Genomic DNA, 18471 nt, shown 5'->3' with positions numbered 1-18471 from the left:
AGGTGAGAGGGGAGGTGTGCAGGTGAGAGGGGAGGTGTGCAGGTGAGAGGGGAGGTGTCCAGGTGAGAAGGGAGGTGTCCTGGTGAGAGGGGAGGTGTCCAGGTGAGAGGGGAGGTGTCCAGGTGAGAGGGGAGGTGTCCAGGTGAGAGGGGAGGTGGTGAGAGGGGTGGTGTCCAGGTGAGAGGGGAGGTGTCCAGGTGAGAGGGGAGGTGGTGAGAGGGGTGGTGTCCAGGTGAGAGGGGAGGTGTCCAGGTGAGAGGGGAGGTGTCCAGGTGAGAGGGGAGGTGTCCAGGTGAGAGGGGAGGTGGTGAGAGGGGTGGTGTCCAGGTGAGAGGGGAGGTGTGCAGGTGAGAGGGGAGGTGTCCAGGTGAGAGCAGTAGTAGTGTGTGAGCGAGAGACACGCTGAACTACAGGCTGACCACTAACCCAGCTTCAGTGGTGGACTTTCAGTCTTTCCAAAAAAAGTGGCATCAAAGCTAGTCCCATGCTCTCCGAAGTGCCTAGACCATATGGACTGGCCACAGGAAATTAATTGGAACTATTTTAGCGTTTTTTGCTCCGGCTGTCTGTGTAAATGAGGGAACATTTCTAATTTATATGATAAAATGGATTGGACAAAAAAGACAATCTGGTTTCTGCCTGTAGCGCGCCAAGGCCTAATGCTCTGTGTTTTCAATTAATTCCGTAATAGGTGGCACATCAGCATGCACAATCTCACTTGTTAAGGTATTCCTGGGATGGATGAAATGCTAATGCCTGGCATGTGAACCCATCCTGTTAATTAGAAAGCCTACCTAATACTTTAATTCAAATGATTTTTATAAGCAGCATAATCCTCTGTGAATAGTCATGTGACATATGTTTTCGTATGACTGCAAGAGATATCAGCTTCTCTGGCCTCCTGAGTATCAGTCATTATACTGTATATGGAATATCATTGTGTGGGGAAAAGTATGACTTTATTGAAGAACCAATAAAACGCAACAGTGGCCTTCGCACATTCTGAATCTATAATACAGTAGTTACAACTGTTGAGTGCCACTGAATGCCATTTTCATTGGCTTTGTCCTCGACCGAACAGTCATTGTGTCTCTCTTAGGCCTGAGAACACTTTCATTTATTAGGCAGTTTATTGGTTTGAAATTGACTTCTTCCACAATTCACTACGGTGAAGGTGCAGTCTTTCCTGCGTCCACTGACACGATAGGTTTTTAGAGTTTAGATTCAGTAAAAAAAAAAAAAGTGATGAATACATCAGATAGTAGTTTTATCTCTGGTGTGCGAGACAACAAAACAGTAGTATCTACTTCCAAGTCAGGGTCAGAGTTCAAAATTGTGTCTTGGAGGGCTAAGAAACCTCAAACCCCCCTGATGGTAGCTAGCTCAAGCCCTGAGTCTCACACTGATAAGGTCTTGTATGCACTAGGCTAGTGTCAAAGTCCATAGTGTTGTTAACACTAGCTATTACAGTAGGAACATAACATTGATCCATCAGGGAGAAATAATAACTCCAGGCACATAAATGCATGAAAACTGCAATACATAATGATGCATGATAGAACTAGCGACACTCCTGGACATAGGACCCTTTTTAAAAGTCAACTGTGCTCTTCCTAATCCCCTCCCCAAGAGCTGTGTTTATGCCAGCACTGTACAGTAGCCTCATCACTAGCTAGGTTAGCATAAAGCCAGCCTATCACTTGACAACAAGCCACGTTGGTGTTTGCCCTGCTCCCCCATGCCGTCGTTCACGCTGGCCATGCTGAAGCTGCGCACGGCACGATAAGCCCTCGCTAAGCAGACACCTGTCCCCCTGTCCCCCGCGCTGAGACGCCCCATCAGTCATGCAAATCAACCAAGAGCGCCGGAGCCTGCGAAGAGGTAAACAAACCCAGGCTGACCCAGGAATAACATGAGGCCTCTTCCATCACCCCCCTGGACCTGGCGTGCCCAGGCGTCCAAGCTCAGTTCACTGCAGCGCAATTTAAATTAGAGTAAAGCTTTTGGAGATGGAGAAGTTTTGATCTTGCACAGGGTAGTTTTTTAAAGATGGGGTGAGGTGGGGAGTGTTTGAGGTTCAGAAGCTCATTTGCAGTCCCAGTTTGGGGTCACATAGATCAAGATTCTCTGTTCAACTGTGCCAACTCCCCTAGCAATTTCAGAAACGCTTCCAAGTACTGTACATCTTGAAAGTGCATCCTTTCAGACTTGAATTCACTTGATACACTTCCCAGAATAACACTTGCCACTTCTGTTTTGACACAAGGATGACCCTGGAGGAGTGTAGCTACAGGTCTTGACAGTGGTGTGATCCGGGCAGGTAGTTATGGGTTCCTTGTCGGCCATTGGGGGCAGTTAAATGTCAGGTGCGGTGACAAAGCTACTGATTGATTTGGCAGGAGGGGGACCCCCGACAACAGTGCTCCCTCTAGGACCTGGGGTGAGAAGCATCTGCCTGCTACCCGACCAATTCCTCCTTAGGGCAACCGACCAAGAACACGGCAGAATACTGGTATTTCCTCCACCTTAAACAATATGAAGTGATTCTGAGAGAAAAAATGCTAGCCAGCTGCATTCTCTAATGATTGGATTCTCGATTCTTTACCTAAAAAGTCATCGGTTCCGACCCTGATGAAGACCTAGAGTTGACGAGTTGCCTTTGCTCTAAAGAATAAATATGATTTTTACTTGAAGACGGAGTGCCATGGATTTGATCCTGGTTGTCACCAGCAATTTCCTTCTACCTGCCTCACTAAAGAGCACCTGTTGTTAAATAAGCCACTGGATCCATGTAGCACCTCCTCCTTCTGTAAAGCATTTCACTTGCAACTGACAGTGCTGTATAATACAAGTACAGTTTGCAAATCAAAGCAATTGCATTTGTAGACGGCAGTGGTGGGGAGCGCTTCTGTTGGATGTACAGCAATACCAGAAAACTTCAATTGCATTTGAAGCCTCAGATGTACACTATCTGATCACTACTGTTCAAATAACACACACAACTGTTCATCTCCCCACATCCTTGAGGTCCAGTAAGAGCAACTCTGTGAAAGCGACACCTCTCAGGCTCAACAACAGACCCCAAACAGGAGAGAAAGACATTGTCAATATCTCCTGTAGGTTGATGGCGTATTAAAAATGGATGAGCGTAAGGTTGTGTTTACTTATTCACGTCCTCGCCCCTCTCGTTCCTCCTGATTAGCATGCGGCCCGTCACGCCGGGCTCCCAACAGGGCCGACGCCACCAGACGAGAGCAGCGGCGCTTCCAAGCTGCGGCCAACTGGCGACCGTGCCTCAAAATAGGCGGTTCTCACACACACACACACACACACACCCCTCTTTGCCCTCTCAGATAGATAGACCACTCTACCTCTTTTTGAGAGATAGCCCCCCATCATCCTAGGTGTGATTATCCCCCTCTTCCTTCAAACCCCCTGAAAAACAAACAACTGATTCCTCAGCACACGCTGATAAACACAACCGCTCGACAGAGCGCAGCTTCTGAGCTCAAACAGACTGGACCCCACTGCTTCTCACGCAGACAGACTGGACCCCACTGCTTCTCACGCAGACAGACTGGACCCCACTGCTTCTCACGCAGACAGACTGGACCCCACTGCTTCTCACGCAGACAGACTGGACCCCACTGCTTCTCACGCAGACAGACTGGACCCCACTGCTCACTCAGACAGACTGAACCCCACTGCTTCTCACGCAGACAGACTGAACCCCACTGCTTCTCACGCAGACAGACTGGACCCCACTGCTTCTCACGCAGACAGACTGAACCCCACTGCTTCTCACGCAGACAGACTGAACCCCACTGCTTCTCACGCAGACAGACTGAACCCCACTGCTCACGCAGACAGACTGAACCCCACTGCTTCTCACGCAGACAGACTGAACCCCACTGCTCACGCAGACAGACTGAACCCCACTGCTCACGCAGACAGACTGAACCCCACTGCTTCTCACGCAGACAGACTGAACCCCACTGCTTCTCACGCAGACAGACTGGACCCCACTGCTTCTCACGCAGACAGACGGGACCCCACTGCTTCTCACGCAGACAGACTGGACCCCACTGCTTCTCACGCAGACAGACTGAACCCCACTGCTTCTCACGCAGACAGACTGAAACCCACTGCTTCTCACGCAGACAGACTGGACCCCACTGCTTCTCAGGCAGACAGACTGAACCCCACTGCTCACGCAGACAGGCTGCTTGACAGACCAATCCAACACCGTCCCCAAAACAAACAGGCTGGGAGTCCATCAATCAAAGCACTCTTCCCAACCCTGGGCACAGAAACACCTGAGGCTGAATGACTGAGCTGCTGGCATTGAGGGGAGTCTTAACCGGTGGTGTCACTAGGACTTGACTGAAGCTATTTCAAAGTATTTGACCTTTAAAAGGATGAAACATTTTGTGAGACTCCACACTGATATCCCCCTTGGGGACATGAAAGGGCTCCAGGGCCCTGTGGAATGGAACAGGATTACGGGGTTAGCGCGATAACTTCAGGTTCAAGCCTGGTTTATCCGTATCACCAAGGTGGATTACTTTTCACCGTGCTATATCGCCATGGTAACTTATGCTGCCGAGCTAACTGCCTCGGGGCAGGTCAAGTTCCAGGTTACGGATCAAAACGTATGAAGCACTTCCCGCTGACTGAACAATTCACTTCCCTATATGGAACTTCAGTGTGCAAATTAAAACACTATCTCAGTGCGCGAATAGCGAGAGGTTATTTTACTATCCGACAAACCCCTCTTTGGTTTTGACATCATATGAAAGATATCCTACAGATTGCAGAATAGCTTTGTCAGTTGCTTGAGCCGTATTTTGCCAGAACTTGTGCATTTACAGTCTGCAGACTACCTGTAGAAAGGCCATGCACTGGCTGGCGTTTTATTGCCTGCAGTTTGTGGGTGATGCGGCGAATCAAGTAAAAACATTCCTTTTTAATCAATTTTCAAGTCTGTATTGTTGATTTATTAGAACTACACTGTAGTTGTATTGTTATAGTGCCCATGCCTGGTAATAAATGATGTTATACCTACTGAAATACCTTCCTTTCTCAGGCCTGGCCTACTTTTCCACCTCTTCACTTTTTCCATCTTAATATTTTGTACAGTATCTTAATCTCTAGTTCTACAATTCCTCTTGTATCACACTGTCTATTCATTACATTTTACATTACATTACAGTCATTTAGCAGACACTTTTATCCAAAGCGACTAACAATAATTGCATTTAACGTAGGAAAAGCCAGTGTACTACAGTACTACTTGCCAGAACTCACAAGTGCATCTCCTTTCCAAAAACAAGTGACTAAGAGCATAATCTAGTTCTGAAGGTAAAGTGCAAGAATAGCAATCTAAAATACAATAGGTGCTTAAGAGGGTGGATCGTTGTAGTACTTCTTATTCCAACTCATAAAAAAAAAAAGATACACTTGCTTTATTTAAGCATCCCTTGCCAGGCTTATGGGGTTGCAGCTCAAAGAATATATAGGCATAGCCTACAATTGCTCTACACACCATAAGAGTATACACATATAGCCCAATTACTGATCTAGCCTACTCATGTTCATGAGGATATTGATCAATCATGGCCTACAAATTCACAGTCGGCTATATTTTTCCAGCTTTCCTTCCTGCCTTTGGCAGCAGTGACTGTGTTGCGCCTGGATGATATAGTTCATATTTCTATAATATTGCTCCTCTTGTGTAAATGCGGTGGACGGAGCTATAATGGTTATGCGTGTTTGCTGTCCACGCTGTTTGCCTTGTCCATGGCCGTGTCCAAATACCCATACTAAGGTTGTGATTGGTCATTTCATGCAAATACCCCCTTTTACTGTGAACCGCTCATAGCTAGATTGGACCAGCTGGGTAGACTTAACGAGTTGATAGCCGCTGTCTTTGTACCGTTTATCCGTGATTGCGGTTGTTTGCTTTACTCGAGCGAGCTGGCGAAAGATTATCCTGGATATGTTGAACTAGCTTCATAGTCCAGGGCCCTGGTGTCACAGAGATGACACAGACTGTGAACATGAGCTATATCATAGGAAACTGCTGTAGCTTAGACCAGACCATGGAATGTTCACTTTATTCATTTTTGTTCATGCCGTCTCATAAATACTGTCTATTGTCAAAACAACTAGTGTGTGAGCGCATATATGTGTGTGTGTGTGTGTGTTCAAGTTCAAGAGATTTTATTTTGCCATATGCAACAAGTACAGGTGTGTGTGTGTGTGTGTGTGTGTGTGTGTGTGTGTGTGTGTGTGTGTGTGTGTGTGTGTGCATGCAGGCGTATGTGTGTATGCTTGGACAATATTTGCTAATATCTTATCTTATTTTCTCACAGCAGACAAAGAGAAAGTGGGCAAGAGTGATGATGGCAGCCTATACAAGACCGATCGCTCCTTCAAGCCTGATCTTCTAGGTAAGGAAGCTGAGGGCTCTTATCAGTGTAGAACCATAAACACAAAGCCAATCAAAGAATTTCACATTACGTGGCTGTATTGTAGGTATAACAGTCTGCTTTTGATTAAGCCAACACTTGAAGTAGCCTGTTCTTCTGTTGCAGAAGATCAAAGCATAAATGAAACAGAATCAAAAATGCACAAAGGACTTTATTTTCAAATATTCATTTTGTGTTAAATCTCTTGGGGGTGCATCTCCAACAAAGCCCCGAGTCCTTGAATTAATAGCTTCAATGTCCATGCCTTAAACAATGCTACACAACAATATGCAGCTAATAAAGGCCAATAGCAATGCAAATCTGCTTTAAACGAGTGGGGCAATGAGAATGGGCCTTTAATTACTGTATATCAAACCCACTTATTCTAAATAGATGCTCATAAGTATTCACAGTATGCTTTAGAAAGATCCCAGGGTTCTAGCTGAAGTAAACATGTTCTCTTAAGAACCTGCTATATTGCTGACTTACCAATTCACAATAAGTTACTAGTAAGCAAAGATCCAGCTTCAGGTAACACTTCACAGTGTTATGGTACACTTGTTATTGCGGTATGTAACAGTGCTATTGTTACACACATAATAATATTATATTATGATACCTACACAATATTAAGAGCGCTATCTACTGTAGGGCTAACACCCAGAATGTCACGTTCAGCGTTGTCTCCGAAATCTCACCTGATCCCTGGATCCACAGACCCAGCAGACCCCGGTGACGGCTTCTACGCCGGGATGCCCATCCCCTGCGCCGAGAGCTACGCTGGCTTCTGTGTGCACGGGAAATGCGAGATCATGGCCAACATGGCCACCTGCAGGTCTGTCCTGCGCTGCTGCTGCTGCTTCCTCCCTCATCTCATATTCACTCAGACTGGCTGCTGACAGGGAAGCTCACTGCTGCTTCTCCTTGATAAGCAACTGCTGGAACTGTGATGAGAATGTAATTAAGTTGACTTCAGCTGACAGACAGAAATAATTGCTTGTTTTCCTTATTGAATAAATAATCCAGTTAGTAAGTAAATAGATATGTAAATAGCAAATTCTACCATGTTTGTTTATTTTTGCATGATAAGAGTTGGCATTTGTTATTATTTTCCATCATATCTTAACTGCTACAATACCACACATTTTAAGGTGTAAGTTTTATTATTTATTATTATTATTATTATTATTATCATTATTATTATTATTAATTGAACCTTTATCTAATGTAACAGTGTTGTGATCGTACCCTCAAACCGTTGGCCTCCCTCTCCTCCAGGTGTGACTCGGGCTACAAGGGCGCGCGGTGCGAGGAGCCCCAGGACTTCAACATCCTGTACGTGGTGCCCAGCGGTCAGAAGCTCCACTACGTGCTCATCGCCGCCGTCATCGGAGCTGTGCAGATCGCCATCATCGTTGCCGTGGTGATGTGCATTACGAGGTAGGCGCAGTAGCCCCCCCCCCCCCGCGGAGGTGTGATGTTTTAATCTCTCACATTACTGTCTGATTCAGCAGAGAGGAGGAGATTGAAATGGGATGAGACCACAGGGGTCAGGGTTTAAGCCTCAGAGAAATAGAGGTGCAGTAATAGCGCTCTAAAGAAATGACACCTGGATGGTAGATAATCAGTGTACCTGCAGACCAGCCGTATGAGTTCATTCTGGGCTCAGAGGAAACGACAACATTGAAAAGAACATTGTCATCCATGGTTAGTTCATCCAGCCAAGGGAACATTGAAACCAGCCATGGTTGTCATGGGCAGGCATTGTGGGTAAATATGCGCAGATCTTAGCTAAAACCCTAGATAAAGCTGGCACTGAAGATCACGCTGTCTTTGACTTTTGTTTTTTTTACTTTATTGTTGTTCTTTATTTACAGGAAATGCCCGAAAAACAATAGGGGCCGTCGGCAAAAACAAAATCTTGGACACTTTTCCTCAGAGACGAATTCCAGGATGGTATAGCTTATGTTTTTGATAGTTTTTTCTTACAGTGTGGAATACCATTTTTAATGTAAGATGTGTCATTGTATTCTTTTTTCCTGGAAAACAAAAAAGAAGAATGAGGATATTTATTTCAGGGGCCTTATTCTTCCCTTTCTCTGATGGATTTCTAGCGTGTCTTGTGACGCTATCTAAGCATTTTTGAACCCACAGACTGAAGGGAGGCGGTGACGACGGAACTGCTCGGCGCTTTACCTTTTTGATTGCTATTTTTTCTGTTTTCATGACTGCAGTTTTTCCATTTACTTTGAATGCTTTTATGAATATGGTACCTTTGGCGAACTGGCAAACATGAAATTCAGTGCAAATGTGATCGTCTGCCTCTTTGGAATGTGCTATTTATTGGAAATAATTATTTCCGAGCTCCCCCTTTCTCTGTCTCTCTCTGGTTATCTCTCTCTCTCTCTCTCTCTCTCTCTCTCTCTCTCTTTACTAATGATGTGCAGCTGATCACCAAACAGTTTTTATTTCATGGGTGAGGGATCAGCCAGCGAGATGGATGTTTACACTTATTCTTTAATATCTAATTCAACTTAAAGAATACACTGTGTTTAACTGGCTTATAATTTATGTTTTGTTTTTAATTACATTGTATGTATTTTTTTTTATCATTTTAACATTAATATTTCAAAGATTCTTTTTCTAATTCTAGTTCCTGTATATCGCATGGCTTGTGAACTGTGTTCTGTGGTGTAGGTTTAACTTAAAGATGATCTGACAGTCTTAAAACCTCCATCTCTGCGCTTCCAATCCGATTATTCCAGCACATTATAGGCCTCCATGTAGAATTCTATTGGGTTGGTAGATGACAGAGATGTGAAAGGTATTTGAGAATTTATCAGTGTGAAAAAAGGAATGTGTCATTTTAAAAATGTCTACTGTCTTTTCAAACCACAGTTGTAGACATCATCTCGGGGTAACTTCAAAGTACCTTACAGCTCAAGTTTTACTTTGATGGTGAGAAATCAAATGGATTGTAATGTGTTGACAGCATTTTTTTTTTGTCTTGGTCTTTTAACCGTCTTACTATCACAGGATTGTAATGGAGGATGTGGACATTGGAGGGAACAGTGTTAATTAATGTTATATGAATAGGAAGTGAAGGACTGCACACTGAGGTACTTCATGATATGTTTCATGTTGTTAAAAAAAACATCTTGGTTCCTGGATAATGGATGTACGCAAAGCTTTTCTTTGAATGCAAGGACATGTTTTTGACCCTCACAGATTTTTTTCAATTTTCTCCTCAAAATGTGTTCCTAAACAGTGCAGATTTGCATTTGGGTTACCGAACAAAATGTAAAATTGCCTAAGAATTCAAAAGATGGAATTGAACACTGTCGAGGTCCAATGTTTAATGCTTAGCTAGCAGGTTAAGGAGATTTGTGTTCAATATTTCCATCACGCGGCCTTCATGTAAATGTCTTAGTCTGCGTTCATCTGGTCTTAGGTCTTTGAGAGAAATGTTTCTACTTGTTGTTACCATCCCAGTCGTGACTATAAATGTGACTAAAATGTGTTTGACATGTTGTTGATATTCTGCATGTAGGACATTTTTGTCCCCCAAAAATAAAATGGACGTGTTTTTTTAATGTACATCATACAATGTGAATGTGTCATTTGAATGTGCTGCTATATTCCATTGATGATCCCTCAACCAATAAGTAAAAGTGGCTGTGATGCCTTCTCTGGTCATTAATACTGCACACCTTACCTGCAAAGCTCAATGTGTTTGTGAAAGCGTAGGACGTCGTCAAAGGTATTCAGCGTGTGTAGTCAATAGGGCATGTAATGGGTGTGAGTGTGTATGTCTGCAGTGTATTTGTAGTACTGTATGTCTGCAGTGACAGAGATTAATGAGATGACCTTCTCTCTACCCCATGTGACTAACCACCAGAGACACCTCGCTCCAGTCTGCAAAAACAATGGACAATGGCTAATCTCCCTTTCTACCGGTCAGCATCGATACGGTTTAAACACCTCTGAATCTGTCTCGTTGCAAACACACTAAGCATGCTGGGTAATCTCAGTGCCACCCATCCCCAGTCAGAACTCTTGCTGGAGTTTTTTTTTTTTATGCGTTTGAAAACGGGACACACCAGTATGAACCAGTATGAACACGGTCTCCCCCCAACCCCCCTTCTCCCCATTCCCAGTTCCGACCACAGGAGAGGAGGGGCTAGTTCATTAATTGGCACTCAAATCCAATTAAAAACTGCTGGTCTGCAGAAGCAAGAACAAGAGCAAAGGTCACAGCCATCACCATATGAAAATAAGCTGAAGTGTGGGCATACATTTCCAGCAGGGCTGGATGGGGGGGGGGGGGGGGGGGGTTATGGGGCTGTGGAGACTAAAGAGGTGGTGGGGGGTTCGGAGTGGGGGTCAGACGCGTTGCTCCTATGTAATTATAGACGGGGTGTGGTCGAGCCCAGGGGGCTTTTGGGAGCAGAGGCAGCTGCTGGCTTCAGTTGAGGCGATTCAGCAGCCCCACCCTCGAGGGATGGGAGAGGAGCTGAAACCGACCCCGTGATTGGGAGAGGCAGGTATAGTGCCTGAGGGACCGGGTCTGCAGGGTGATGGTGGGGGGGGAGGGGCATTCTCAGACAGGACCCCCACCCTCTGACCTTTTGGTATTCTGAGAGGAAATCAATGAAGAAAGGTCCTCGGGGTGAGGGTGTGTGTGTGTGTGTGTGTGTGTGTGTGTGTGTGTGTGAGGGGGGGCAGAGTGCACTGACCATTACACACAAAAGGGACAGGAGAGGGTCAGTACAGGGACAACAGGTCTCAGAGGCAGGACAGGAGTGACTGGTTATAACTAGCAGAAACTAGAGATCACGTCAACTGACTGTTCAAGGAATGATGAGAGTTAAAAGCAAGTTGTTGTCGTTTTGTCGTTGTGCTTTTGTAAAGGCATATAAGTTTAAGTCTATTGTTTATGAAGTTATGCACTCCTTTTGATATTGTCATGACACAACACAATATGAATTTATATTGTGAAGTACACATTAAGCCGCTCACACACTCAGTGAGCACTTTGAGCCAACAGCTGTTCAGTGGTGCTTCTGAAATGGCGCCACTTTGATGCTCACTGCAATACAATGTGAGTGCGCAGTATAACGAGGCCTGATCTCACTTCTGTCCAATGTGTGGACTGTGCCCAGGGGACTGTAAAAAGGCCAGCATCACAACGTTTAATCCTCCAAACATTCCAGCGATGTGAAATCAGGGTGAGCGACCGCAGCATCTTCTTCCCATCTGTCACTGCACGGTTTAATGACTGGTGACATACATGACACACAGCTGCATACATGGAGGTATGCAAAGATAATTACACTGTTTGTTGAATGGAAAATTATGAATTATGAATATGTGTCTGGCGGAGCGGGCGGGGGGGGATTTCCATAATCCCATGCTTTGCATCTTCCCAAAATGTCTGAGTGTCACCTTACCAAAAGAGTATTTATATCTTTGCAGTGCATACTGGCATCGCTGCCCCCTTTCGTGCTTTCTCCTACCCCCTACCCCCCCCCCCCCCCCCAGGGCCATGAGCAGGTCCCCCCTTGATCCTGAAGCCTGTTCTAAAGGGGGAAGGTGGAGTCTCCTCTCTCTCTCCTGTGCCAGACCTGACTGAGTTGGGTCACTGTGGTAGGGAGTCGCCTCTCTCTGGCTTCTGAACCAGCAACCCCAATGGTCCACGAGCCCTCTGAGCCCACTCCAACATAACTGAGACCGTCAAGTTCTTGGCACTACCGCTTTGAGAAGTTGTACTTCGGTGTCAGTCGGCTGAACTCTTCCAACACTCCACCGGAAGATACGCTGTTCAAGTTTTCTTTTTGAGACCAGACTTCGGAGACATGGCAATGGATCAGAAGTATCGCACGGCGGGTGTGCACGACAAGCTGGAGGTTCTGGGGGTGGAGGATGAAGCCGGGAATCCCATCAGCGCCCTGACCATCCTCTCCCTGCTGGAGCGCGTGGCGGGCATCATCGACAACGTGCAGTCCGGCCAGCAGCGCATGGAGGAACGTCAGCTGGAGCTGGAGAGCAACATCAAGAACATCCAGGGCGACGTGCTGAAGCTGGCCAAGGACCACACCACCACCAGCGGCACGGTGGAGAAGCTGCTCCAGAAGACGCGCAAGGTCAGCTCCAATGTCAAGGAGGTACGCACGCGCGTGGAGAAGCAAAATGTCCGGGTCAAGAAGGTGGAGACCACGCAAGAGGAGCTCCTGACTCGCAACAAGTTCCGTGTAGTCATCTACCAGGTAACTGTGCTCACTGCCCTTCTGACAATAAATGCGCTCATACTAGCCATGGAATGCTTGAGTCAGCTAAAACTATGGCAATACCCCCAAGATATTGTACTTTTCGGTTTGTTTGATTCAATTATATGTCTCTGGAAGGAACCCAATCTGAGTTTGAAGGCTAAATTCTCAGAACATATAACAATTCCATAAAGTGAATCTATGACATCACAAACAGCTCAGGGAGGGTTTAATGTTCCACCTTGGTTTCCAGGGGGAAGAGATAAGAGGGCTTACTTCTCCCTAGTGGATCCTTTCAGGTTTGAGTGAATTCCAACACCAATTAGAGAACTCACCCCTTTCATTTGAGAACCGGCCACCATTTCAGGGCCTGTCACTTTTAATTATAGTAATTTACAGAAACAAGTCCACTTTGCTGTAGATAGAAAATTCAAACTGATGTTTACCCAGATTGCAAGGGACCACACTAAGGTCAATCGATAGAGATGGACTACAAGACATTTACTTCAAAACATAGAGGAGTGATGAAAAAAACGACCCTCACTTCTAAAGTTAATTGCTTGAGTCAAGTTGCGGTCTTATAATAGATAGGTGGCCTATGCTACACAAAGTATTTAAGAGACTTCCAGGCTTTAGAATAGTAACGAGAGCTCTGTGCTTTCCCCTGGAAGCAGCTGCCGTGGGCCCGTGACAGAGTGGCCTATTCTGGGAGACATGCTACACTCTGCCAATGGAGACACACGATAAACTGGCATCAGAAATAAGGTTGTGTTAGGTTTATGGACTTCTAATGTAGCAGCAGACTGCTAGGGCTAACGTGTACAGAGGGGATCTGCTTGTGAATCTAGGCTTGCGAATTGTGAATTCCAATGTAATGATAGACATTTTGGCAGAGGCATCGTTACACAATATACTGTATGTTCTTGGGGGGTCATTCTGGCATCTTCAGATACTCTTAATGTGCCTTTTGTGTTTCAGTCTTGTCATTTCAAACTGTGGGTTTGATGGAGAATCATTAAACATAACTCACCTTCAAGGCTATGGAGGCTAAACTCTTCAGGACAAAAATGTACAGTATGTAGCTAATTTCAATAGACTAATAGCACAAGTAGTCTTCGTGGAGTATGACTCACAAACATGACAGTCAATACAACCGAAGTTGTGTAGAGAACCCCAAACCACATCTTAACTCCACGGTCTCTCAGAGGGGATGACAGGGGGCCGGTCTCAGGGTAGGATTTCCACATGACTGATCTGCTGTCGGTTATTCTGAGGGCCTGGATAGCAGGGCATACATCTCCTAATATAGTGCTTCTGCCTGTGACGCAGTCATGGCAGCAGCACAGGTCTTTTCACTTCAGTTAGGGAGCGATGACTGTTCACTAGTAGACGGCCATCGCCAGTGGCAAGGCACGCCTAGACTGAATAACAGGAGCCAGCGGTGCACCCAGCATGGGCCAAGCAGTAATAGGAAATAGATAAATCATTGTTGTTTTACGAGGGGGGTGGGATGGCTGAGTTGCAAGAACAAATGTTGTAGCGACATCAAAATCAAACAATCAGATGAATCAAAGCCAGGATTTTAGTTGAACCAAAATCGACAACTTCCCTGTAAACTTCAATTAAATACATTTGCTGCCTCACGACTCTCCACCCGTGAAAGCATTCATCCAAACACTAGCTACGCTCCAACTCAGAGTGTTTGGAACAATTAATTGACAATTAGTATCGAGCCAAAAACACTTCAGCCAAACTGGCCGGCTTTGAGACAGCTTAAGACAGCTCTAACAGACATGTGACCATGCCAACCAAGGAGACATGCAGGTGAAACTTCTTCATGGCTCCAGCTGGCTAAAACGAGGAACAATCTGAACGTGCTTGTGAAGCTGTCACATGAATGGTTGCCTTGTTGTCGGTCCACTAAGTAATAAAAAGAGCTAGGTCTGTTATCAATCCTTTGCCATTATCAGTTAAGTCAACTGAATAAATATGCTGGCCCACAATTCCCTGGTGGTGTAAATATTGTCTCATTCACAGAGCCTGGGCAGGTTCAGAGGAGCTTCTCTCCTGATTAATGGCAGTGATCCTTGCTGGTGGCTGGATCTTAATTAGGATTAATTACGTCTCAGATTCAATGTCACCTGCAGGACCCAGCAGGTGCTTAGTCTCTAGAAAACGGAGGAGGGGAAGATGCTACAGGAAGTTGAGTTCTGTATAAAATGCCATTATCTTAACATAAGGTATTGAAAATGTGTCTACACATGTAGTTATTGAACAGGTTACAATTCATCATAATCAAGTAGTATTATTTCTCTACAGTGCTACCAAGTCTTCTCTCTGCTGAGTAACACAGAGAGCATCCATTCATAGGTTCCATGGGCTTCCACACCGCCATGATACTGTGTGGTTGATGTAGAGAAACTGATATCCCCACAAGGCTTGGACGCCCGATACCACTCATGGTATTGGCTGGTTACTGGCATGACATATTTAGCACAGCCGGATGTGTCTACTGTTGCAAACTTTCTACATTGCAAGGACAAACTCAAAGACATTTTAGAAATGTAAAATAGCCCAGGGAGGAAACACTACGGCTAGAAGAGCATGAAAGAGAGGTGCTCTTTGTAGAACATAAGGGAATGGAAATTCCTTCATCATATAAAGGCTTTTGAATTTGACAAAAAAAAGAGTGCCTAGGAATTTTTTAAGGTACGCTTTTCAAAAGAAGATGCTCCTCCTGTTTCTCATCACATTTTAGACATTTATTGGCAAATCATTTCCGCCACTGATGAGTTAGACAGGGATCTCTGATGCCTTCAGATTATTCAGTCGGTCATTTGGTCAAAACAAAAACCAACCCTTACTGTATGTCTGACTACAGGACACTTGTTACAACATGGTTTATAATCTACAAAACGATCAAATGAAATAAAACCGCATTCAAACGGTTAAGCCTGGTATCATCCTGTGCTAACTGTACCATCTTAATGTGAACTAAGCTTAATGTCGGGCATCAACAGGCTGTCAGGTTTTTTGGACATTTGCTGTGCAAAAGCTTAACCAAATGAATTTGTCCTTTCTCTAGGGGGAGCAGGAGATCCCTTCAGTGGCTGTGACCAAGACTCCCAAGGGGGCCGTGGGTATGGAGGGCCTGGAGATCGAGCCGGACACCTACGACATCCCCGCCGACCTCTCCTCAGACGAGGAGTACACCGCGGTGGAGGAGGCCGACTCGTCCAGAGCCGCCCGCCTGAAGAAGTCCGGCATGAAGGGGATCGAGAACATCAAAGCCGCCTTCTCCAAGGAGAACATGTCCAAGACCAAGGACAACCTGGGCACCAAGTTCCACAACCTGGGCGACAAGATGGTACCACCTGAGCGGAGGGAGAGGATGCACCAGGCTGGCGAACGGCTCAAGCAGTCCGGGGAGAGGCTGAAGACAAACATCGCCAAGAAGGCCCCGACCAAGGAGTCTTTCCGGATCAAGCTGAAGAAGGAGAGGACTGTCGCTGAGGGCCAAGAGGGAGCCGAGGGCGCCGTGGAGGCCGAGGACGCCGTGACACCGGCCAAGGAAAGGAAAAGCCCGAGCATCACCTACACCGAGGTGGTGACGGAAACCAAGAGGGAGGGCCCCGTGGAGGAGACCAACGCCACCCGGATAGGAGAAGACGGCGCGCTCGCCGCAGAGGATGACGAGGAGGGAAGGGGGGACGATTACGGGAGGAAGTAGGTATCCTGGGTTGTGCCTGCAACACAGCAAGGCATTCTGGGAGTGGATGTATCAGTAGAGCTTGCAGTGGTCTGCAAGAGGGTGTCTGCGATGCGTTACTGTAACATCAAAGACACACGTTTTACTTTATGAATATTTTAAACTGCAGAGAGGCTGATGTTGGATATAGATACTGACCAGTCTTTTTAAGACAGGAGAAATGGGTTCTGTAACTTGGTATTCTATGCAGATTGTTAAAGTGAGGGTGGTCAGCTATGGTGCGCTATTATCTAACATACAGAATTAGCTGTCATATTTTTCAACTTTGATATGGATTTTTATTATTCACAATTTTAGGGTGAGGCACAGATGAACACTTAAGGTTTTCATGGAACAATATAGGCAATTTAGAGCAAAAGTAGGTTAACATGGAGAACTCAAGATTAACTGCTATGATGAGTTAAGGACTTACGATTTGGGTTGAGGAATAATTACAGAATCATACTGTAATTACTAACGTGTGAATGGTGTGAACAGATTTCATTGTGATGAATGGCCGGCAAATAACAGCTGGCAAGTTAGGATTTATTTGCACAGGGTGGCCAGAGGGTAGAATTGAGCTGAAGGGAGAAAAAAATCAAATGGCAAAGTATGTTGCAATTTTGTAGAGGATTCTGAAGGTCGAGGAAAGGTTTGTGTATGATATCAATCTTAAATCAGACTGTAAAATGTTGTACATAGCAAAATAATAATCATGAAATTGGTCAACACAGATCTCAGCTGGTCTCTGAGGAGTCTGGAAAAGCAAGGCTATACAATGATACAAATGACAGACTGGGTTCTGCACGTTGAAAATCCAAGGAGGATTGACCAGGTTTCAATAGCAAAAGAGTTCATTGATACAGTTAATTGATACAAGAAACAAGTGATATGCAGTTAGTTAAAAAGCAACCACACTGGTATAGCGTAAGATTAGGGTTATCAAAATACTTTTGAAAGAATTATAATGTAGCACATATACTTAGTATTTGAGTAATGAAAATCCTAGAATTGCATGTACTGTGTTGTAATGCTAATTCAACTTATAATAGCAAAGAAATCCCAGGACATTCTAACTGGTTCATTTCCAGTTGAAAGTTGACGTTGAAGTTGCCTAAGAGGTTCTGCAAAAGCTTTTGAGTTGTCATAATTGAAACATTTTATGTGCAGATATTCTGAGTTCAGTGACTAATGTCAGTATACTAGTGTGTTATAGTGGTATTATAAGTAAATAGTGAAAGCTTTATGAGTATATGTTGTTCTTATGGCACTAGAGCTTGTGCAATAATGTGTGTTTTATGCAAATGCTGTTTCTAAAGATAAAGTTACTCATCTTTCATATATCAGTTTCTTATTGAATACTGTTTACAGCATTTTTATGCTCTTCACTTTCATTATCTAAATTGATATGATACAGTATGCAAAAGGTACTCCACAGCGAACACATACATAATGGAACCAGCTGCCCAAGAATCTAATCAAAGAGTTTAATAGTATTCAAAAGGGCCCAATCAAACAAATCTTGCTTTAACAAAAGTGAATGCAGTATTGTATCTTTGTTGCTACTGCACGCAAATGTGTCTTATTCTGAAAACATGTAGTTGACCTGTGATCATTCATTCATTCATTCATTCATTCAAGTTCATTGTTGACAACAGAAAATGTTATTCTCTAACTGTATAGATAACATGCAGGTAGGATCCATACACACTGTGATGGAAGGGGAGTAGGCCTAGGTCATGACGTCATCTATAATGTTACTTTTTTAATGCACAAGGGGTAGTTGTGTTCTTTTATTTTAGTTCAGGGAAATGATAAATAAAATGTGTGTATTTGTATTGAAATTCACATTCATTCATTCATTCATTCATTCATTCATTCATTCATTCATTCATAGCCTACATGTATAACTGTGCAAATGATGTTCAATGGCTTGGCTAGTTTGTTCATTTACTTTGTGTACTGTAGATCTACATCAGATGTCATG

General features: G+C 44.7%; 2 protein-coding genes across 2 annotated transcripts in view; both read left to right on the top strand.

Moving 5' to 3' along the window:
• tmeff1a (transmembrane protein with EGF-like and two follistatin-like domains 1a) overlaps positions 1-10067 on the top strand; it is a 51419-nt gene extending 41352 nt beyond the window's left edge. Inside the window, exons 7-10 of the mRNA XM_084458140.1 lie at positions 6375-6452; positions 7188-7305; positions 7749-7910; positions 8348-10067. Of these exons, the coding sequence (XP_084314266.1) occupies positions 6375-6452; positions 7188-7305; positions 7749-7910; positions 8348-8432 (443 nt within the window). The 3' untranslated portion in view covers positions 8433-10067. The remainder of the gene's footprint in view (positions 1-6374; positions 6453-7187; positions 7306-7748; positions 7911-8347) is intronic.
• Positions 10068-12331: 2264 nt separating this feature from the next.
• Positions 12332-16466, top strand: cavin4a (caveolae associated protein 4a; the record flags this gene model as incomplete). Its single annotated transcript, XM_084457943.1, has 2 exons — positions 12332-12736; positions 15822-16466. 2 exons carry the CDS (start codon positions 12332-12334, stop codon positions 16464-16466), a joined length of 1050 nt encoding a protein of 349 aa, XP_084314069.1.
• Between the last annotated feature and the right edge of the window lie 2005 nt (positions 16467-18471).

Source organism: Borostomias antarcticus (genome assembly GCF_949987555.1).
Source record: "Borostomias antarcticus genome assembly, chromosome: 24".
In the NCBI taxonomy this organism is placed as follows: Eukaryota; Metazoa; Chordata; class Actinopteri; order Stomiiformes; family Stomiidae; genus Borostomias; species Borostomias antarcticus.
The sequence above is the reverse complement of the archived record's forward strand: the minus strand, read 5'-3'. Positions and strand labels throughout refer to the sequence as shown.